General features: G+C 43.2%; 2 protein-coding genes across 2 annotated transcripts; both read left to right on the top strand.

Annotated features, from left to right (window-relative positions):
• The first annotated feature begins 6,406 nt into the window (after positions 1–6,406).
• LOC147889812 (uncharacterized) lies at positions 6,407–8,559 on the top strand. Its single transcript, XM_087391319.1, has 3 exons — positions 6,407–8,009; positions 8,185–8,498; positions 8,536–8,559. Exons 1-3 carry the CDS (start codon positions 6,407–6,409, stop codon positions 8,557–8,559), a joined length of 1,941 nt encoding a protein of 646 aa, XP_087247445.1.
• LOC147889813 (leucine-rich repeat receptor-like protein kinase TDR) lies at positions 8,529–10,067 on the top strand. The gene is made up of 2 exons (XM_087391394.1): positions 8,529–9,360; positions 9,591–10,067. Exons 1-2 carry the CDS (start codon positions 8,646–8,648, stop codon positions 9,986–9,988), a joined length of 1,113 nt encoding a protein of 370 aa, XP_087247520.1. The 5' UTR covers positions 8,529–8,645; the 3' UTR covers positions 9,989–10,067.
• The last annotated feature ends 12,610 nt before the right edge of the window (positions 10,068–22,677 follow it).

Raw genomic sequence — 22,677 nt, forward strand, 5'->3', positions numbered from 1 at the left:
TTGCCACAGAATGGTCCCACGGCATGGTGCCTGCTAGAATGCTAGTGGAGCAACCAATAGAGTAGGGCCCAATCCCCTCTATAGAATCTTTCTAGGCACTACACCAGCCCATTGTGATGTCGCTATCCAAAGGCAGTACTGGGTTCTACTAGAATCATGGCAAACTCAGTCTCATTCCCAACTGTTGGCATCTCTACGAAAGCCCGTTGTAGTTCTTGACAAAGGATCAAATATTGTGACTGATTACGTGCATATTTGTAAAGCCCATGCATGTTCCAACTCACCACTGTCAAGCTCATTGGGGTGGGGCAGTGGTGAACAAGACTCGTTTGTGCATGGGATCCTGCTCTAGGAAACCAAACTTCAGTGACTTCACCGGGGTTTTGGAGGGAGAGTAGTATGTGTCTGTGCATCTGCAAACCAAGGTCACCACTGGCTCAATCCCTACCGTCCATGCCTAATATGCATGAACGAGACATCTACGCCAAAAGAATTGGATCACTGCTACAGCATCCAGTAGTGGGGTTGTGTGAGTACAACCTCTAGTGGCAAGCGGATCACTACGCAACTACCAAGCCTAAACTTGGCTTCGTTGGGGAGAAGCCTAGCTGAAAGTACATTGAAGCACCGTTAGCAAGCCATAGATCCATGCCTTGTGGCCCCATCCACTCGTCCATCACCTGGTATACCTAATGCTCCATCATCATGTAGAAAAGCTTTGGATTCCACTTCTCCATCCCTATGGAGGCAAAATTGAGGATCCAAACCGGGTGGGTGTTGGATCCTATCAAACTAATGCTCGCTTTCTAGGGCTATAGGATCAAGATGGTCAGGAGGGGAATGGGATACGTACTTGATATCTCTAAATAATTCGATGGCCGCAACTGCTAGAATTCTCTCAGTAGAGGCCTCCCAACATGCATATAAAGGCATGAAAACTGAGTATCTACACCCTGCCAAGGGGGTATGAGAGGAAGAAGCTGAATCCTATGTACCTACTAAGCTGACCTGTTGTGAAGGAGAGGTCAAGGGGGTGGTTTTTTCCTTGCCCTTATTTATGACTGCGGGGCCTACTATAGATCCAGAGGGGGTGCACGAGGAAGAGGATCTAGAAGAGGTTGTTGTTGGCTGAGGAGAAGGAACGCGGGGTGACTTGTGAGGGTAATCACTGTAGGAGCAGTAGGTGGCAACAATGACGAGAGGTGGGAAGATGTGGAGGGGGGTTGCAAAAAGGTGATAGGTGGGTCCCGGGGGGGCCAAGGATGAAGGGTCTAAAGGGGGTGGGGGGGAGATTGTGTGGTATCTATCAATGTCAGAGTTGAAGGTCACTGCAGTGGGGGTCTATGAGGCCTCTTAGACTCCTCCTTCACACTCAAGGGAATGTGGATCAGAGTGGCTACGGGCCCTCATACTCTAAAATCCTTGGGTGCCTACTCCGGTTGCTAAAACGAGTCTTGTGGGCATGAGGTCTCACCTTTGTAGGGGCTAAAGAACGTCTTGAATTCAAGAGCCCTTTCTTTGGATTTCTTGATATGCTTGTCGGGGGGCCTCCAACCTGGTCTCCCTAACACTTTGCATCATCCAATGCTCGCCTCTTATGATTGGCACACTATCACTGGTTCTTTATAGCCCACTTACTATGCTTTTTCTTCCCCACCTTTGTCCACCTCCCCTCAAAAGGCTCAACTCCCTATAAGACTATTGTGTCTGTCTAGGTGGTCTGCAGGGTCATAGCATCCTGTGTATCACTATGTTGTCCTTGCATCTCTTATGATAAGGGATGGGACTTGCTCTGGTGCAATCCCTGGCAAGGTGCCCCTTTTTCTTGCACCTCAAACACTGGCCTGGTAAGCCAAAGACATCCAGTGTTTGCCGAAGAGTACCTCCCTCGAGAGTCTCCAAGAGGATCACCTCTTGGGGCTCTCTATAACCAGCTGGAGATGAGAAACCCCATCATCTATCACAACAGCCATCTTTCACTCCAAAGGGTACTCTAGAACTATGCTAAATTCCCATCTAATACAAGGAAGGATGGCCCTATATGACAAAATATGAAGAGGGGAGAGGAGAAGAGTGGAGATGAGGAGAGAGGGCACAACTAGAGAGCACACCACAAATGACTAACCGTACACTAGATTTAGTTGAAAAAATAGAATATATACAAACCCTTTTAGGGTTAGGGTAGGGGATCTAACCCTTTCCTTTATAGCACTCTATAAGGTTAGTGCTATGCACATATGATCACGTGATGGTGCTATGCACACATGATCACATGATGTTGAGCGTGAACTCTCAACACCTTCCCTCAAGATCAACATCATGAAGTAGGCCTTCCCTCAAGATGATGATTCTCGGAAATCGAAGAAGGACTAAGCATTACATTCCATCACACCCCTTTAATGGGAATGTCCTTCCTCTGCGTCAAACCAAGAGCTAGTCGGTGTTTCTCGAATAGCTCTTTACCGAGTGGTTTGGTAAAGATGTTTGCAACATTATCTTTGCTATCACAATGCTGCAGTGTGATGTCACTAAGAAACACTCTTTCTCTGATGAAATGCCCTCTGACATCAATGTGCCTTGTCCTAGAGTGATATACTGGATTTTCGGCCAATGCTTAAGCCGATTGATTATCATAGTATATTGTTGTTGGCTTTGACTCATCAAAGTAATCTGTTTCCGACAATAGTCTTTTGAGCCATATAGCCTCACATGCACCTGTAGTGAGTGCTCTATATTCTACTTCAGTCGAAGACAAAGAAATAGTTGGCTGTTTGTTTGACAACCATGATATAGCACCTTGACCAAGGAAAAGTGCATATGCCTGTGTCGATCTCCCGGTCTCATGATCTCCGACAAAGTCACTGTTACAGTATCCATGCAGCCGTGGATGACTTCCTTTGTATTCTATCCCCAACTGTCTTGTACCTCTGATGTATCTCAAGACTCTTTGGCTGCATTCCAGTGAGACTATTTTGGATTTGCCATAAACTGTGCTAGTGAGCTTACTGCATAACGAATATCTGGCCGTGTGATCGTCAGATATATAAGAGATCCGATGAGTTGCCTGTAGTATCTGTCATTGATTGTAGGCTTTTCTGAATCTTTAGTAAGTTTCAAACTTTGTTCCATGGGAGTGGCTGCAATCTTGCAATCTGCCATATGAAACTTCTTCAGAAGACTGTCAACATACTTGAGCTGACTCATGAATGTGCTATCTGAATCTCTCTAGAACTCAATTCCAAGAAATAGTGCATAAGTCCAAGATCTTTCATGTTGAACTCTGCAGATAAGTCTTGTTTCAGTTTTCTGATGAAGCTATCCTTGCTTCCTATCATAATCAGATCATCTATGTACAAAAGTGCAATAGTAATGTCATCCCCTTGAACTTTGTAGTAGAGAGTATGATCTGCATTAGACTTCAAGTATCCCAAAGCAGCAAAATACTTGTCGATTCTGCTGTACCAACTTCAGGGTGCTTGTTTTAAGCCATAGATACTTTTCTTGAGATGGCAAACCTTATTCTCCTTTCCTAGTTCAACATAACCTACTGGTTCTTGCATGTAGACTTCCTCGTCTAGGTAACCATTGAGAAATACATTCTTGACATCGAGTTGATACACATTCCATCTGCTGAGTGTCACTAGTGATATCAAGAACCATATGGAATCCATCTTTGCTACTGGAGCATAAGTCTCATCATAGTCTTGACCATATTGTTGTGCAAATCTTTTTGCAACTAGTCTGGCTTTGTATCTCTGAATACTGCCATCTGGATTATACTTCACTTTGTATATCCATTTGTTTGCTATGGCCTTATTTCCTTCTGGAAGGTCACACAATTCCCAAGTATTATTCTTATACAAAGCATCCATTTCTTCATTCATAGCAGTTTGCCATTCTGCCTTGTCTACTGTGTCTTCGAAGTACACTGGCTCTTCTGTAGCCATGATGGTAGTCATGAGCATAATTGGTGGTTTTAACCTGAATTGCTTTGCCTTTCTGAGCATATGTCAATTTGGCTGCAGGTCTGCTTTGCCTAGTAGATTGTTTGAGCTAATGTGGCTCTGCTTGGGGTGTTGTTGGCAATTCTTACTCTTCTTCATCAACCTGTTCTGTAGATGATTGCGAAGTCAATGCTTCTATCTACTGTGTAGGTGAGGTTTTCCATTCTGATTCCTCATCGAAAATTACATCTCTGGAGATAATGACTTTGCGATTGATGGGATCATACAATTTGTAAGCTTTGCTTTCTTCACTAAAGCCAACCATGATACATTTGCATGACTTTGCATCCAATTTCCTGCAATGATCATCATGTATGTGGGCATATGCTATGCAACCAAATATGGGGAGATGCCCAATGTGTGGCTTGTGTCCAGTGAATGCTTCGTAAGGAGTCATACCCTGTATCGGTTCGGTAGGAAGCCGATTAAGCAAGTAGTTTGCTATAGCTATTGCTTCTGTCCAATACTGATTCGGAAGATGCTTTTCACTAAGCATTGCTCTATCACTGTGTGCTAAAGTCCCATTCTTCCTTTCAGCTCTTACATTCTGCTAAGGAGTATCTGCACATGTGAATTGTCTTCGAATGCCATGATATTTGCAAAAGTTCATGAATGCTGAAGACATGTATTCACCTCCTCTATCTGATCTCATGACCTTGATCTTTCTGCCTATCTGTTTTTCTACCATGGCTTTGAATTCTTGAAATCTGGAAAACACTTCAGATTCCTCTTAGTAGACCCAACAATATCTACTATTGTCGTCGATGAAAGTCAAGTAGTAAAGTGAACCATTGATACACCCCGTCTGGGCATAACCCCATACATCTGTATGTATCAAATCAAGAATACCTCATGCACGAGAGGTACTTCTAACAAAGTTGGTTCGCTTTTGTTTGAAGAAGCAGCATGCTTCGCAAACTTTTCCAAGAAACTGTAGCTTCGGAATCCCAATTGCCATATTCTGATTCCTAAGATCTAACAAGTACTTGAAATTTCATTACTACTGTGCAAACTCTGGTTTACCTAGGTGGATGTGTTCTTGGTGGACTCGCAATGAGCAGCGAACATATCCCATGCTTCTTTTAATGTCTTGACTGTGTTGAGCTATCCTAGCATGACATCTTGCACAATCTGCTTGATCAAATGATATGCATATTTGTCTTTCTTGTCCTATTCTGCCTGTGCTCGGGCAATTGCAGGATGTGCTATAGGTGCGGTCACTGTTGGTGCAACTTTGTAGATCCCACTGTAGATCTCGCTGTTGGTGTTGCAGAAATAGGTGGAGTAGAGCTATTGCTAGTTGGATCATCCAATGGTCTAGGTGTAGACCCATCGACATACTCCCATTTTCCTTGAAGTATTCATTTTAGGTGCTAGGTGAGATGCGTCGATGTAGAGGCTAATGTGCATGCAAGAAGTGGATTTGTCATCGAGGCCCAAAAGTATGTGATACTTGTGTCAAAATCTACACATGATGTGACGAGCATGTAGAGCATGGAAAATCGAGCATTTTTCCTTTTTGGAGCGCCCTCAAATTCTTCCTAGATCAAGAGATACGACTTGATCTATGTGGAGGGGCAAAAGGGTGGAAAATGAAGATGTGGCACTGTGATGTGGCAAATAGGTGCACATGGAAGATACATAGTGTGCCTAGGAAGAGATTACTATGCTTGTGGAGCACTGCTGAGGTGGCACTGTCTGGGTGCACATGCAAGGTGATGCGTGTGCCTGGCAAGAGGTAACTGTGCCTACGTAGCACAGTGTGCCACATGGCACTATGACTTGGCAAGTGATGTGGCAAATAACATATATGCTGGCATGGCAAAAGGGTCAACTATGCTGATGTGGTAGACTGGATAGACGTGGTACCCGTGGAGATTACTGCCACATGTCAAGATAAGCAGGTGATGTGGCCAATGGATATCACTACTGACATGGCACTTTGAGGCTCTTGTTGATGTGGCAGATATGCCTTTGTGGCAGTGTGCCATGTGTCACCTGAGGTAACCACACCGATGTGTGGTAGATGTTTTTGCCATGTGTCATGGTGGGAAGATAAGGTGAGTGACCTTGAGGATAAGGCCATGATGAAATCCTACGAATATGCCAATTCCATAAGACTTGGACTTGCTATCACGATTGCTTATGGAGTCACCTTGCCGTGCACATTTTGCATGGGATGGCTGGTCACCGTGAAGAAGTTGGAACTCATTGTCGTGTTGGAGAAGCTGGTAGGAGAGCCACGGGTGTGTTGGGGCTCTGTGGTGTAGACAATCTATGGATGAGTGAAGAGAGAGAGTGAATATATAGACTAGTGTGAAGAAAGATGTAGGAGGGTAATGAGGCGGATGGCATGTGGGCTTGGCTTGTGCATCTTCTTCTTGTTCTTGCAAGTGAATATCATGGTATGCTGCGTGCCAGGAAAGGAGGAAGCTGGGCCGTTGCTTGAGTTGAAGAGATCAATTGTGGACGATCCCTTGGCCAGCCTCTCAAGCTGGCACACCACCACCTCCTCTTGCTCCTCAACTCGCAATTCTTCTTGCCCACCACCCTGGTTTGGCCTCGTTTGCCACCCTCGCCATCACCGTGTCACCTCTCTCTCCCTCCCCAACCTTGCCCTTCGCGGCTCCTTGCCTCCCTCCCTTGGCCATCTCCCATTCCTCCGCACTCTCAACCTCTCTTCCAATCTTTTCTATGGTACCATTCCTCTTCAACTCGCCAATTGCACCTCTTTACGAACGCTCGATCTCTCTCAAAACAATCTCACTGCAATCGTCCCTGCCTCGCTCGGCCATCTCCCATTCCTCCGCACTCTCAATCTGTCGTCCAATCAACTCACCGGTATCATTCCACCTCAACTCGCCAATTGCACCTCTTTACGAACGCTCGATCTCTCTCAAAACATTCTCACAGGAAGCGTCCCTAGCGAGTTGAGCCTCTTGGGCAAGATGGAGCTGCTTGATCTCAGCAACAATCAACTCTTTGGCATCATACCACCTGAGTTCGGCTTGCTGAAAGGAGTGGAGCTGCTCTACCTTTGCGACAACTTCCTGACGGGGGCCATTCCTGCTACGTTGTCAAACTGCTCTGCTCTAGTTCGGCTTGCTCTCTTCGTCAATCAACTCTCTGGCATCATACCACCTGAGTTCGGCTTGCTGAAAGGAGTGGAGCTGCTCTACCTTGGGGAAAATCGATTGACAGGGGACATTCCACCGACCTTGTCAAACTGCTCTGCTCTAGTTTCTCTTTCGCTCCTCCTCAATCAACTCTCTGGCATCATACCGCCTGTGCTCGGCTTGCTGAATCGAATGGAGCAGCTCAGCCTTACGGGAAATAGACTGACGGGGGCCATTCCTGCGACGTTGTCAAATTGTTCGGCTCTAAGTGAGCTTGATCTCGCCTGGAATAATGTCACCGGCATCATACCACCTGAGTTCGGCTTGCTGAAAGGAGTGGAGCTGCTCTACCTTGGGGAAAATAGATTGACAGGGGACATTCCACCGACCTTGTCAAACTGCTCTGCTCTAGTTTATCTTTTGCTCCCCGAGAATCAACTCTCTGGCATCATACCGCCTGTGCTCGGCTTGCTGAATCGAATGGAGCTGCTCAGCCTTCGGGGAAATAGACTGACAGGGGAAGTGCCGACGACTCTGGCAAACTGCTCCTCCTTGGTAACCCTCAGAATTAGTAACAACGAGCTCACGGGCAGTCTCAAGAGTATTCTCTTGGGACTCTCCAACGCCACAGAATTCCAAGTTCTGGATCTGGGATACAACCGTTTCCAAGGAGAACTTCCCGATGCCTTTGACAGATTCCCCAGCCTCGTTGAAATTCTTATCGGACACAATTCTTTAAGCGGTCCCCTACCTCGTTCGCTTCGGCACCTCAAGAATCTACTTAGTCTCGCCCTCGACGATAATATGTTTCAGGGTCCGATTCCCACCACATTTCTTACCGGCTCACTCCAATTAGAGGCGTTAAACCTTTCCTCGAATAATCTCACAGGTGGAGTTCTATCTTAGCTTTCTCTCTAGTCTCCACCATCTCTTTGTCATTGATACCAATTATCGAATCATCAAGCTTTCATTTCTTGACATCAACACTTTTTATCGAATCATCAACTTTCGGTTTTGTATGTACAATATCTTTACATTTCCTCTTGGTCGCAATAACTGTACAGGTTCCATTCCCGCCGGTCTGGGAGCCCTGCTTGGGCTGTTGACCTTAGATATATCGTACAACGCCTTAACTGGCCTGATACCACCGACACTTGGATCACTCATACATCTGCAACAGTTAAATCTCTCGAACAACCACCTCTCAGGCGACATTTCTTCGACTCTTTATCTTTTCGATCAATGTTTTGAATTGATCATTTTGCAACTAGAGAATAACGAGCTTGGTGGCCATTTACCGCCTGGTCTAGGGAACCTTAAGAGTCTAAAGTTACTGGATCTTTCTGACAACAAGCTCACCGGGCATGTTCCTGCGACAGCACCCTTCAATGATGCATCGATTACAAAGCTAACAGGAAACCCCGGACTTTGTGGAATAATTGTGCATCGACCTTGCGTTAGCATATGGTCTCCACCCACGAATCCTTCACACGAGCACCATTTGGCTCAATTTGGACTCTCTGTAATGGGTTCGGTGGTCTTGGGAGGAATGCTCCTCCTGGGAATTATTTGGCTTCGCAGGCAGCGCAATATGCGCAAGGAGAGGAAGAGGATCTATCACGAGCAAGCCGTACAGTTAACTACGCTAAGCAGTGTGCTTCTAACGGGGACGCAGGTGAATCTAAAAGCAGATGAGTTAAGAGAAGCAACAGGACGTTTCAACGAAATGAATGTTTTGGGCAGGGGCAGCACGGGTATCGTCTACCGAGCTTTTGCTCCGGGAGGAAAAGTAGTGGCAGTCAAAGTGCTCAACAACGAGATCACATTGGGAGCTGAGGCCAGTCTCAGAAGAGAGGTTGAGATAATGGGCATGCTGAGGCACAGGAATGTCGTGAGAGTGTTGGGGTGTTGCTTTAATTTGGACGTGAAGGCGATCATACTAGAGTACATGCTTCATGGGAGTCTGGACAAGTATTTGCACCGGGGCGAGTTTGAACTTTTAGCAGAGCAGAAGCTGAACATACTGTGTGGAGTGGCACAAGGATTGGAATATCTGCACCACGGCCATCCTGTAGGAGCCATTGTGCATTGCGACCTCAAGCCTGGAAACATTCTGTTGGATGCAGACTTTGAGGCGCACATCTCCGATTTCGGAATCTCGAAGCTCCTCAAAAATGGCACCAGTCGCCAAGAGTACGCATCTTTTGTTTTGCGAGGGTCGATTGGATACATTGCTCCAGGTCAGTGGAGAGCTCTACATTGCAGTGTTGACAAATAGCCGTCCGTAGATTTTGTTGTGTATGAAGATTGCTCCTGCAAAATCACACAGAGGATGTAGACGTTGTATATTTTGTTGCGTATGAAGTTGCCCATGCATCAGCCAAATCACGGAGAGTATGGGTTCATAACTAGGCAGCTCGTTGCTGCCATTAGATTTTGTTGCTAATCATGCTTCTGTTAAATCTCGCAGAGTACGGGTACATACCCAATCCTAGTACGAAAGGAGATGTATACAGTTTTGGAGTGGTGATGCTGGAGGTCCTGACAGGCGAGAGACCAACGTCCCACGATATACCACTAGAACATCACACCCTTGTGACTTGGGTGCGATCTGCCTTCCAAAAACAGGAGCTTTGTGTCTTCAATACTCCAAGGTTTCCCTCGGAAATTGCAAGACGATTGGCACAAGTCGCTCTGCTGTGCACTCAAGATGCACCCACAAAGCGTCCCTCAATGTTGGACGTGTCGCGCATATTGAAGGACCTTCGGATTGGTCCAAGGCTTCATGCATATCCCAACTTGTTGCAAAATGCATCCAGCAACGCTAGTATTACTAGTCGTTATTCTTCCGAGGACGATGATACTTAACTTGTAAGAAGAGATAGCTCGACCTTTGTTACATTATCTAGAGATGCTCTCAGTAACGCACTTAAGCTTCTTAATTAGTACCCATACCCTATACACAAGAGCACTAGGCAGCATGTGCTACCCAAGATTGAGTCTTTGGATTTGGTGGAAGTATTATGTAACGTTGCTTATTGTGTTTCCAAATTGAATTTCCTAATCATCCCATTGTTTGTTGTTCTTTCCAAATGTGCTTATGAATTTTCCTCATCTTGTTCAACCTTTAGCTTGCTAATCAAGTAGCATCTCAATCTCTCATACCAATGCCCTTAAACACACCACACATCTACCAGCCGGTTCCTTCTTTAACCATCTAACTTGAATACCATCCCTAACTTAAATTTTCCATGGAGGCAAATACATGATAAAAGCACAAAGGATAGAACTTGGTTGATCATTTTGTAATAATGAGTTAGTGCTTAGGTATATTTAGAGGTATGCATCTTTATTAGATTTAACCTTTAGCATGTTAATCAAGTAGCATCTCAATCTGTCATAGCAATGCCGTTAAACACACCTCATATCTACCAACTGCTTCCTTCTTAACCATATAACTTGAATACTATCCCTAAATTAAATTTTCCTTGTAGGTAAATACATGATAAAAGAACAAAGGATTGAGCTAGGTTAATCATAATGTAATAATTAGTTAGTGCTTAGGTTATATTTAGAGGTATGCATCTTTGTTAGATTTAACCTTTAGCCTGTAGCATCTCAATCTATCATAGAGCAATACCCTTAAACACACCACATATCTACCAACCGCTTCCTTCTTTAACCTTCTAACTTGAATACCATCCCCAACTTAAATTTTCATTGTAGGCAAATATATGATAAAAGCAAAAAGGATCAAACTAGGTTAATCATAATGTAATAATTAGCTAGTGCTTAGGTTATATTTAGAGGTATGCATCTTTGTTAGATTTAAGCTTTAGCCTTTTTATCAAGTAGCATCTCAATTTGGCATAGCAATGCCCTTAAACACACCACATATCTACCAACCGCTTCCTTCTTTAACCATCTAACTTGAATACCATCCCCAACTTAAATTTTCCTTGTAGTAATTTTCTTTCTTTTCTTTATTATGCTTAAAACTTAATCTATTTCTTATTTTTTCTCCTCTAAAAATTCCTCTCTCCCCTTACATTTACACCTTTACTCCTTTCTTTTCATTATTCCCTCCCTGTATAAATTTCCCTTCACATTAAATTTATTTGCACAATTTTTCACTTTAACTTTCCTTCCCCGCCGCTCCCCCCCCTCACCCCCTTTCTTCTTTTCAAAATTTTGTATAAATTGCCCTAATTATTAATTTCTCCCCTCTATCTCCTTTACATTCTGACACCTAAATACACTAAATTTTTTTGCCTACGTAACGGTTTATCTACTTTTCCTCAAAACTCACCCCAATTATTTTTTATACTTTAAGTGCAATATTAAAAATTAGCTTTATAATTCTATAGCATGAGCGACTATTTTTATTGTGATCGCGATAACAAGGGAGGGGTGTCTATGACACCTGTCTTCCCAACTAAGTTAAAATATGGTTCTTATCATTTTTCTTGTTGGATGGTGGCAGGTAGGCAGATTCCCCTCTTCAATAAAAATGTTGCTGCCAACGACTTATCAAAGCGCAACCTCTCACATTTTCCTTTTTCTTGAAAAAATGTTCACCCTCTAGGAATGCTACTTCATTTCATTTTATTTTAAAGTTTTTCAATAAAACATTTCTCGTTCCTACTCTAAACTATCGTCTCTTCACTATGGAAAGGGGTGTTGTAATGTCTTCTACACACACACACACACAGATGTGTATGCTGTTCCTCTTCCTCCCTCATCTCCTCCCCCCTCCTCTCTCTCTCTCTCTCTCTCTCTCTCTCTCCCTCGCTCCCTCTGTCCTCTCTCTCTCTCTCTCTCTCTCTCTCTCTCTCTCTCTCATGTTGGTGTTGCCACTTTCGGGGAGGTAGAGGTTAGGAGGTGGAGGGTCCAAGGAGGTGGAGAGGGAGAGGAGGGAAAGGAAAGGAGGTGGAGGCAAAGGTGATGGAGGGGGGGAGAAGGGGAAGGTGAGGAGGGGAAAGAGGTGCTGGAGGGGGGGAGCATGTGAAGGGGAGGAGGTAGACGTTAGGAGGTGGAGGGGAGAGGCGGTGGATTGAGGGAGTAGGGGGAAGGGAGGTAGAGGTTAGGAGATTGAAGGAGAGGAGGTGCCCCCCCCTCCCCCCAACTTATTGCGTACCCAACCTATTGCGTACACAATAAGTTGGGGGGGGGGGCAGAGAGAGAGAGAGAGAGAGAGAGAGAGATTACCTCCCCCCTTCCCCCTATTGCATATGACCTTCACTAGCCTTGTCCCACCTCCCTTCCTTACGTGCCTCAATGTTTGCCCACCCCAACCTTGGTCTCTTCTGGCCTGTCCCAAGAAAGAAATAAATAAATGTTAATTCTTAAAAAAATATTTTTTAAAAAAAGTCTATTTATATTTACTTTCAATTTTTAAAACTTAATTTATATTTACTTTCAATTTTTTAAATTTTATTAAACATACATTAATTTGAATTACATTTAATAGATAATTTATTTTATTTTTTAAAAAATATGAATTGATTTAAATTAACTTTTTATTTTAAAATATTATAATTTAGTTTTATTTTATTGAAGTCACAAGAATGTCAAGAAGCTGGATTTGATTTGCACTTTTTGAAGCTTTTCAAGATATTCCAGGTTTGAAATTTTTTAAATTAAAATTTATTGTAACTTAATTTAAAATTATTATATATAATATTTTTTTAAATAGTTTTAAAAATACAAAAAATAAAAGAAATTGAGAATTTAAAAAAAATCTTTAAAAAATTGAAGAGTATTAGTGAATCATAAGCTAAACAGTATGGACAATTCCAAAACTAATTTAAAAATAAGTGAATGAATTTGTAAGCTTGGTGTTAGAAAATATGCATCGGTGTGCTTTTATTCTATGTGTGTATCTTTGATGGGTATGATACTTTGAAGAGGCCTTAAGATTTCTTAGTTTGAGGCCTCTACAAAGTAGCATACTCTTGAGATATCATTGCATAGTATTTCCTTGTTTCGTACATGCATCATGCATGAGTGTAGAAACACTTGCATTGGTGTGCTTCTAGCCTATGTTCTTGTATCCAATGGTTAAATTATACTTTGTTTAGGCCTTAAAATAAATAGATTTAAATGCTTTACAAAGTACCATACCATCAAATATCATTTTAATAGTTTGGAATAGATATTATTGAATCCTTGTTTCTTAACATGCATCATACTTGGCTGTTGAAAAATATGCCTCATTGTCTAGGGTATATGCTTAGCTCCGATGGATATGATACTTTGCAAAAGCTTTAAACTAACTTAGTTTAAGGCCTCTATAAAGTATCATACCCTAAAATATAATTTGCATGTTTTGAAATGCATATGTCCTTGTTTCTTATCATGCATCATGCATGAGTGTTCAAGATGTGTGATGAGGGTGTGATACTTTGCACAGGTCTAAAACTTACTTTTTTTAAGGCCTATGCCAAGCATTGTACCCATCGAATATTAATTACATAGTGTTGGAATGCATTTTACATATTGTTTACTAAACCCTAAACCCTAAACCATAGGCCCTAAGCCCTAAACCCTAAATCCTAGACCCTAAACTCTAGACCCTAGACCTTAGACCCTAGACCCTAGACTCTAAACTCTTAATAATCTGATACACTAACCTATAAGCCCTAAGCCTTAAGCCCTAAACCCTAAATCCTACACTTTAGACCCTAAACCCTAAACCCTAAACATTAGATTTTAGACTCTAAACTCTTGACCTTATACACTAACCAATAAGCCCTAAACCCTAAACTCAAAACTTAGAACCGTAGACCCCAAACCCTAAACCCTAAATCCTAGACCTTAGACCCTAGATCCTAGAAACTACATTCTAGACTCTAAAATCTTAAAAACTATAAGCCCTAAATCCCAAACCCTAAACTTCAAACCCTAGACTCATGTCCTTGGATGCTTGTGCTTACATCCTAGACCCAAAAACATAGATCTTAGACCCTTAGAACTAGACCCTAGGCCTTGGTCTCTAAACCCTCTCTAAACCTTAAACCCTAGATGATAGATCCTAAACCCTAGCTAAACCCTAAATTACAATCAATAATTTATAAAATATATTAATTTGTGCAACTGGTTGCATGCATTCCTAGCCTGTTGCATGTGGAATAGGTTGAACCTATTGCACATGCAATAGGTTGGGGTGCATACAACCTGTTGCATAAATCATCAAGTTGAGTGTACCCCCAACGAGTTTCATATACAACAGGTTGGGGGTGCATATAACCTATTGCACAAATCAACAAAACTTTATGATTTGTGCAACAGGTTGTGTGCACCCCCAACCTATTCCATGCGCAACAGGTTGGGGGTGCACAAACATGCAATAGGTTGGGGGTGCACTCAACTTGTTGCACAAATCAAGAAAATTTGATCATTTTTGCCGCAGGTTGTGTGCACCCCTAACTTATTCCATGTGCAACAGGTTGATGTACCCCCAATCTGTTGCATGTGCAACAAGTTGGGGGTATAGATAACCTGTTGCACAAATTAAGAAAATTTGATGATTTGTGCAATAGGTTGTGTACACCACCAACCTGTTGCATGTGCAACAGGTTGAGTGTACCCCCAACATGTTGCATGTGCAATAGGTTGGGGGTGCATATAACCTATTGCACAAGTTAAGAAAAAATGATTATTTGTGCAATAGGTTGTATGCACCGCCAACCTATTACATGTGCAATAGGTTGAGTGTACTCCCAACCTATTGCATGCGCAAAAGGTTGAGGGTATATAACATGTTGCAAAAATCAAGAAAATTTGATGATTTGTGCAATAGGTTGTATTCACCTCTCACCTATTGCATGTGCAACACGTTGTGTGCACCCCCAACTTGTTGCATGTGCAATAGGTTGGGGGTGCACCCAACTTGTCGCATAAATCATGAAATTTTCTTGATTTGGGCAATAGATGCATTCCCTCCCATCCCCCCCTCCCCCTCTCCCCCCTAGTCCCCTCTCCCCCCTAGTCCCCCCTCCTCGTACTCCTCCCCTCCTCTCCTCCCCCCCTCGCCTTTCATCCAACCCTCCACTGCCTCCCCCCCTTCCACCACCTCTCCCTCCACCTCCTAGCCTCTGTCTCCCCCCAATAGACAACATAGCAGAGGATAACATATTGTAGACCTTGTTCCAAAATAATGGTGTATATTATGTGGCATCCGCGTAAGAAACATTGTGTATCTTATGTGGCATCCATGTAGAACACATGTGCATGCAAAATACATTATGCAATCAAATGGTGTATCTATACACCACCTATACGTTGAATTCAACAAACTCTTTCCAATCAAATGGTGTATCTATACACCAGCTATTATGCCATATTTGTGTGGAGGTGACCATTTTGTTGCAAATTTACCCATCATGATGTATTGAGAGTAGAGGTCACCACTTAAAACTTTGGGGAATTTTGAGTTCTATTAGGCCATATTTGTGTCAAAGTGACCTATTTAGTGCTCAGAAAACCCGATTTTGGATTTCACCAAGTGATATTGAGAGGAGGTGACCAGTTCGGAAAAAAAGTCCAAACAAAGTGAGAAATTCCACATTTTTTGAATAGTGTGTTCATCTAACTTGAATACCATTCCCAACTTAAATTTTCCCTATAGGCAAATACATGGTAAAAGCACAAAGGATCGAACTTGTTGGGGTAAAGGGCAGTGTGCCCACCCACTTGTACAGTGCCCATGTATACTCATATATATATGATAGAGGAATAAGTTGGAGTAGCTTTTGCTCCACCACTTTTGGTGTCTCTTATCCCTTTGTGTGTGTGCTCTCCTCTCCCACAACTGGTATCAGAGCAGGTCGTGGTGTTCGATCTGCGGGGATCTTCGCGAGGGCTTGTGGTGTGTGCGAATCGAGCATTGAAGGAGCTTTGGATCGATGTCTCTCGTGGAGAAGACGGGGCAGCCATAGCTATGCTTATCTGCTGATCTGAGCTCCGGGAGCTTGAGGAGAAGAGCCTGAGGAGAGAGTTCAATGGAGCCATCGAGGGAGCCCAGGCTATTGAGGCACCCATGAGCGTGTGTTGCAGGACACTGTTGTAGAGCCGTGAGTAGGAGTGGTTGGAGAAGACATCATTTGGGAGCTTCATTACCTCGTTGATGAAGGCATTGCTTCGTAGATACTTGCTAGAGATCGTTGACATTGGTGTTTCGCAACTCACAAGTGGATATCGTTGGAAGCTGTCGTATGAGTCTTAGAAGCAGCTTGTGTCTTGGATCTCGGTCGTAAAAGCACCATTTAGGCTTGCTACTGCTGCTAAGGCTGGAGCTTTGAGCGATGCGCTCTTGAGGCTGAGCCTTCATTGGAGAGCGTTGTTTGGAGAGGGCTGTAGGGAAGCTCTTTGTAGATGCAGCTGCTGCAGATGGCTCGTGAGCCACTGCAAGCTCCTAGATGGAGTAGATAGGAGTCTCTTTCTCTCCATACCCTTCTCCTTCCCGTGAGCAAAGGAAGAGCAGCCCAGTGATAGCAACAACATCCACTTTGGAGAAAAAGAGAGAGTTCTTTGTTTTTAGTCTGGAAATCTGACAGTATTTCAGACAGTAAAAGTGAGCAGAATGCCATTTTCGACAGCAAGTATTTGCAAACCCATAAGGATTTAGGCTCGGTGCCCAACAGAGGAGTCGGAGAACTTTGGAAGGGCTACGTTTTCTCTGTTGACAGCTCGGTCATCCGAGTTTACAGTACAGAGTTATTTACTGTCCAAAATAGGGACAGTTCATGATCAGTGTTGTGCAGATAGCCATTTTGCAGACTGTATATCTTTTCACCTGTGCAGAATCTGCCGCTGTGTTCAACTAGAGAGTTGTAGATCCTTCAAAAGACTACAACTTTGCTGTTGGACGCAAGTTGATCCAATTTTTGGATCAAAAGATATTGCTGTTTAAAGACAGTGACAGCACAAGTACAATGCCATTTTTCTTTTTGCAGATGTCACAAGGGTACAACGGATGCATGATATTGTCGCTTACTTGGATGCACAAATGATATAGTGGTACATGCCATTTGGATGCCATTTTGGTTGTCAATTGACACATTTTGGATGCATCATTCCTCACATGCTATGAGAGGTCTCAAGGTTGAGCAGAAAATACAGCCTTGGTAACATTTGTGAGGTGTCTTGATGCTGAGTTCAGTGACATTGATAGTCACTTTGCACTGATTTGGTTGGGCATTGTACTTGCCATTTTGCTGGTGTTGCAGTTGACATACGGGGTGATCTGCTGGATGTATTTTGACCATTTTTGGGGTTGTTTTTTGCTGGAGCAGATGAGTGCTGTAAAGGGCAGCAAACATTCAAGGAAGCTGCTATTGCTGTTTTTATGACAAAACAGTCATTTTTAGTACTGAATATCTCTTTCCTGGTGCGGAATTGGACTTTGTGCCGAACTGGAAAGTTGTAGTTCACAGAAATACTACAATGTTGCTTTTGGAAGCAAGTTGATCTGGTATAAGCTGCAGGAGTTACAGCCTCTGCAAAACCACAAAAAGTTGCAATCTACTGTCTATCTGTGACCAATGTGCAGGAAGCTGTTTTTCAGGTGAGAATATCTGAGAATCCACAAGGATTTTGCTCTTGAGGTCAACTGACAAGTTGTAGATCTTTCTACCAACTACAACTTTGCTGTTTACAGCTTTGGCATCCCGTCTTTCAATGAAAAGATATCGCTGTTCAAAAACAGGGACAGCGTGTTATTTTGCCCAAAGTGGCTGTGAGGTATTGCTGTAGGAATTTCTCTTGCACAACAGTGAATTGGGAACTCACAGTAAACTACAGAAAGTGATTGGGATCTCACTTCAGTCCAAGGGCATTATTGGCATTTTTTGGCACATTTGGCAAGTGGTGAATGCTTGATTTTGTTGCCAAAGGATTGCACACTTGAGGTGATGCATTGGTGATGCAGTAAATGCCATTTCGATGCATTATGGATTTGCATTGTTGGATGTTGCACTGATGTTTATGGATAGTTGAGCTGGGCTCCTATTGCCATTGGTTGAGCAGATATTGCTCATTTGGTTCAGTGCATTTCTTTCTTGGATTGCCAAGCATTGGCAGGTTACTGGGCTGCATATATTCTTGTTTATGCCTCTTTATGGCTGAGTGCTTTTGAGCATTGGATCAGCCAATTTATTTGGAGACCTGATTGGTCTGGACAACACTATATTTTTTGGTCATTTGGGTTGCCTATTGCACTATACTGCTCTTTGGTTGTGACCTATTGTGCCACAGATATGGCATCTACAGCTGGTAGTGCCCTCTTTGATATTAAGAGGTTGGATGGATCAAACTTTCAGTATTGGAAAGAGCAGATTTATGATGTGTTAGTGCAGAAGAGGCAGCATAAGCCCATTCAATGCAAAGGTGTCAAGTCTAATAGCATTAAACAGAGTGATTGGGATGACATGGATGAGCAAGCATGCTCTATCATTCAGGCATCACTCTCGAAGTCAGTCTACTTGCAGGTACAGGATGGTGTACAGGGTGTAGACTACCATGCATATGAGTTTTATACTCGTATATGCCGGATGTATGACCATGATAGTGTTATGTTACAGCATGATGGGCTGAAATGTCCAGATGGGCTGAAATATAGCCTTGATATGCACTCCAAAGGTCGATCAATTGGTAGAAACAGGTCATGTTCAAGGTGGAATTCCAGGAGCAAGTCTAGCTCTCGGACTTGTGTTAGATGTTTCTATTGTGGAAAGTATGGCCACATGAAAAAGTATTGCTGGAAATGGCTGAGAAAATACAAGAAGAAGAGCAAGGTTAAGAATGACAGGAAGAAGGAGAAGAAGCATGTTGAGCTTCAAGGCGTGGATGTCACGGTTTCCACTGACAGTAGCAGTGATGAAGGCATTCTTTTGTCTATGTCTGACACCTCCTTCTTGGCCACTGATGTACCCATTCTAGGTGATTGGATGTTAGATCCATGTGCTTCATGTCATATGACCCCTCATAGGTCATGGTTCAATGCATATCAGGAATGCATTGTGGAGAGTGGTTTGATGGGCATTGATCATTCTATGGATGTCTATGGTTATGGGGATATACACCTTGTTATGCCTAGTGGCTCTATTCTTGTTCTACAGAGGGTTAAACATATACTAGGACTTGCTACGAGCAAGATCAGTACTGGACAGTTGGTTGAGGCAGGTTATCATGTCTCTTTGGGTGATCATGCATGGAAGATTGCTAGAGGCAATCTGGTTATGGCTAGGGGATCACGGGTTGGATTCTCTTATGCATTGCATGTATCAGGTGTCCAGGATAAGATGCTTATGATTAGTAAGCAGCCATCAGCTAGTTTATGGTATGCCAGACTTGGACATATGTCTACTGCAGGTATGGAAGCCCTTACAACATTGAGATACATTCCTGTTATGGATGTCTCTCAAATCTTATGTCATGATTGTGATGATGGTCAGCAGTCAGGATCCTCCTTTGTGAGGAAGACAGTCAGTGAGAGGTATCTTGAGCCATTGCAGTTGGTTCATAGTGTAGTTTGTGGGCCTATGCCTACCGTTTCACTGGGTGGCGCCTCTTACTTTGTGACATTTATTGATGCTGCTACAAAATACATATGGGTCTATCCGATTCGGCAGAAGCATGATGTATATGATACATTTCAGCGCTTCTTGGGTAATGCTGAAAATCAGTCAGGAAAGAAGCTATTAAGCTTGATGACTGATGGTGATGCAGAGTTTACCTCTTCTAGATTTTAGCATTTATGTGATACACTTGGTATCAGGAGGGTGTTGACCACTCCTCATCTTTCTGCTCACGATGCCTTAGCAGAAGGCATAAATCGGATTCTATTGGATAGGATTGGTAGCATGCTACGGTATGCAGGTCTTACCGAATGCTATTGGGCTGAGGCATGTCAGACAGCTGCATACTTGCTTAACAGGTTACCCAGGAGATCTCTGAATGGTAGAGTGCCATTTGACTTCTTGACAGGTAGGGCACCATGTTATGAGCATTTACGTGTGTTTGGCTGCAAGGCTTATGCTCATGGTTCCCGATCGAGGAGGTGTATCTTCCTTGGATACAGTGAGTCTAGTAGGGACTACAGGTTATGGGATTCTTCAACTAGAGAGTTGATACGTAGCCATAATGTCTATTTTAGAGAGGATGCTATGTTTGGACAGCCCAGGACTATGGATAGCAGGAGAGTGGTGTTCCACGAGGGTGTAAGTGCACTGATACCTCCGAATTCTATGCAGGGACAGCCCATATCCCTTGGAGTGGGAGGTTTTTCCCACGGTGAGCAGGTTATAAAGTTGGGACAGCCACGATTACTTCCTGATTTTGGTCAGAGACGGTTAGATGTCTCTAGTATTCCACAGGTTTATACTCCTATGGAGATTGTTGATGCATCTTCTATGGACAGTTACAGTTTACTCCCAGGATGCGGAGTGCCTCTTGCAGATGAGGATGAGGCTATGCATGGTGAGGAGGATACCTTGGCCAATTATGCCCGGTATGATCCATTGGCTGGTTATGCCAGGACAGATGTGGTTTCTGCAGTTATTGACTCGGGTCATATTGTGCATGGGCAGGAATCATTGATATGTTTACTTCGTAAGTGCTTCCATGGCCAGAAGCAATCCCCTTGAGCTTGGCTTCATAGGTTTGATACCGTTATGAGAGCTCAGGATGTGATGCGTAGTGAGATAGGTTATGGTCTCAGTATTCAGGAGGTCGCTATCCTTCTGAGGTTACTTGCCATATGGTTCCTTATGGACAGGGATGCTTTGCAGTGGGAGCTGCATGGTCTTGATGATGTTTCTCAAATACTTGGTTGTTTCAGTATGGAGAGGGGGAAGTTACTGAGTACTCCATTGCCGGTATTGGCTCCATACTTGAAACACAGTAGGTTTGACGATCACAGATCAGTTGAGCAGCAAGTTATGGTTGATATGGTAGCCATAGTACTTCATGCATCCATGACTGTGTTGAGACTTGGTTCTCACATGTTTGCCATTGGGGCTACACTTCCAGTTCTTGCTTTCGTTGCAGTGGGAGTTGGTAGCATGATTATGGTAGATTTTGGCAGTAGGGAAGCGGTTGTGGACATCAGGTCCTTATGCTTCCAGGAGCAGCATGCAGGTGATGCAGGTTGGGTAGACCAGTAGAGGTCTATTGTAGGGCATGTGCTTATGGTCATAGGTGGTACAGAGACATTTTCTTTACACAGTGACAATTCAGGTGCTATGGACTTAGCACAGGAGCACGTGGTAGTGAGAGTTCACTCTCCCAGTGAGATCTGGCATGAGATCTTGGTTGATAGGCATCTACAGCTTGTCATTTTCTATCCTGCAAACCTGATGTCTGCTAGCAGCTTATCCTCTATGCACTTTGCACATTGTAAAGTGCCGATGGGCATAGGATGACGGTGTGGTCGTCTTGTTTTTCAGCCTATGGCTGATTGTATTATATGTGTACTATACTCCCTTAAAGGCACACTGCCTTTAAGTGGGAGGTTGTTGGGGTAAAGGACAGTGTGCCCACCCACTTGTACAGTGCCCATGTATACTCATATATATATATGATAGAGGAATAAGCTGGAGTAGCTTTTGCTCCACCACTTTTGGTGTCTCCTATCCCTTTGTGTGTGTGCTCTCCTCTCCCACAGAACTAGGTTGATCATAATGTAATAATTAGTTAGTGCTTAGGTTATTTAGAGGGCTTAAGCTTCTATGCATCTTCATTAGATTTATGGCATAAAGTCATGATAAAGCGCTCCACCTTCCATTCCCTCTTCACCATCCTCGATTAGTTTCCCCCTAATGGATCTCCTAATCTAAAAAATTCTTGATCTTCGCATTCAAGCATCCAATTTCCACGGGAATTTTTCCAATCGGCTTGTAATTTTGTGTTTCAGGAGTGTCTACATTCAAAAACTACATTAGATTAACAAAACTTTAAAGATTTGAAAGATTCATCGAAAAAATTATTTGGTGATGTAATTAGCCCCCTAGTCTAATCTCATTACACGATCGTCGTCCTTGATGTTCCAAGCATGTGGCATGTTGGGATCCATGGATGCAAGAAACTCCATGATGTATACTAATGACTCTTGCACAAGCCATCCCTCCACCGTGCTTGCTTTAGGTCTAGCTCTTTGCCTTACAAATCCTTCAAAGTGTTCATAAACCATTCAAGGAAAAACATGCAATGACTATGAATGTTTCTTGCAATGGCAACTTCATCAACTACGTGTACCAGCAAGTGTACCTAAGTCATCATAATGCTTGAGGAAATTTGCTTCTCAAGCAAGCACACAGCTTCAATGGAGTTCACATTATCCCTCTCGATGCTCAATATAGAGATCTCTTTTTGTGAGATCCAATTATTCCACGTGCACACGTAAGATTCAATATTTTCTACCAATCATTTAAAACTGTATGAAATATAATGAAGGTGATATGATAGTAAGCATACCTGACAATGCCACCGATCTTATAGATAGCTTTTCTAACATCTTTTGATAAGCATCCTCTCACTGTAATTGCGAGGATAAACTA

Source organism: Dipteris shenzhenensis, chromosome 20 (assembly GCF_047967505.1).
Source record: "Dipteris shenzhenensis isolate YYH24624 ecotype China chromosome 20, Dip_SZ_1.0, whole genome shotgun sequence".
Taxonomy (NCBI): Eukaryota; Viridiplantae; Streptophyta; class Polypodiopsida; order Gleicheniales; family Dipteridaceae; genus Dipteris; species Dipteris shenzhenensis.

Coding starts and splice junctions, on each gene's coding strand:
- LOC147889812 (XM_087391319.1), top strand. CDS start 6,407: ATGGTATGCTGCGTGCCAGGAAAGGAGGAAGCTGGGCCGTTGCTTGAG. Junction 8,010..8,184: donor TTCCTCGAATAATCTCACAG/GTGGAGTTCTAT, acceptor ATAACTGTACAG/GTTCCATTCCCGCCGGTCTG. Junction 8,499..8,535: donor CCGGGCATGTTCCTGCGACA/GCACCCTTCAAT, acceptor CAAAGCTAACAG/GAAACCCCGGACTTTGTGGA.
- LOC147889813 (XM_087391394.1), top strand. CDS start 8,646: ATGGGTTCGGTGGTCTTGGGAGGAATGCTCCTCCTGGGAATTATTTGG. Junction 9,361..9,590: donor GATTGGATACATTGCTCCAG/GTCAGTGGAGAG, acceptor TAAATCTCGCAG/AGTACGGGTACATACCCAAT.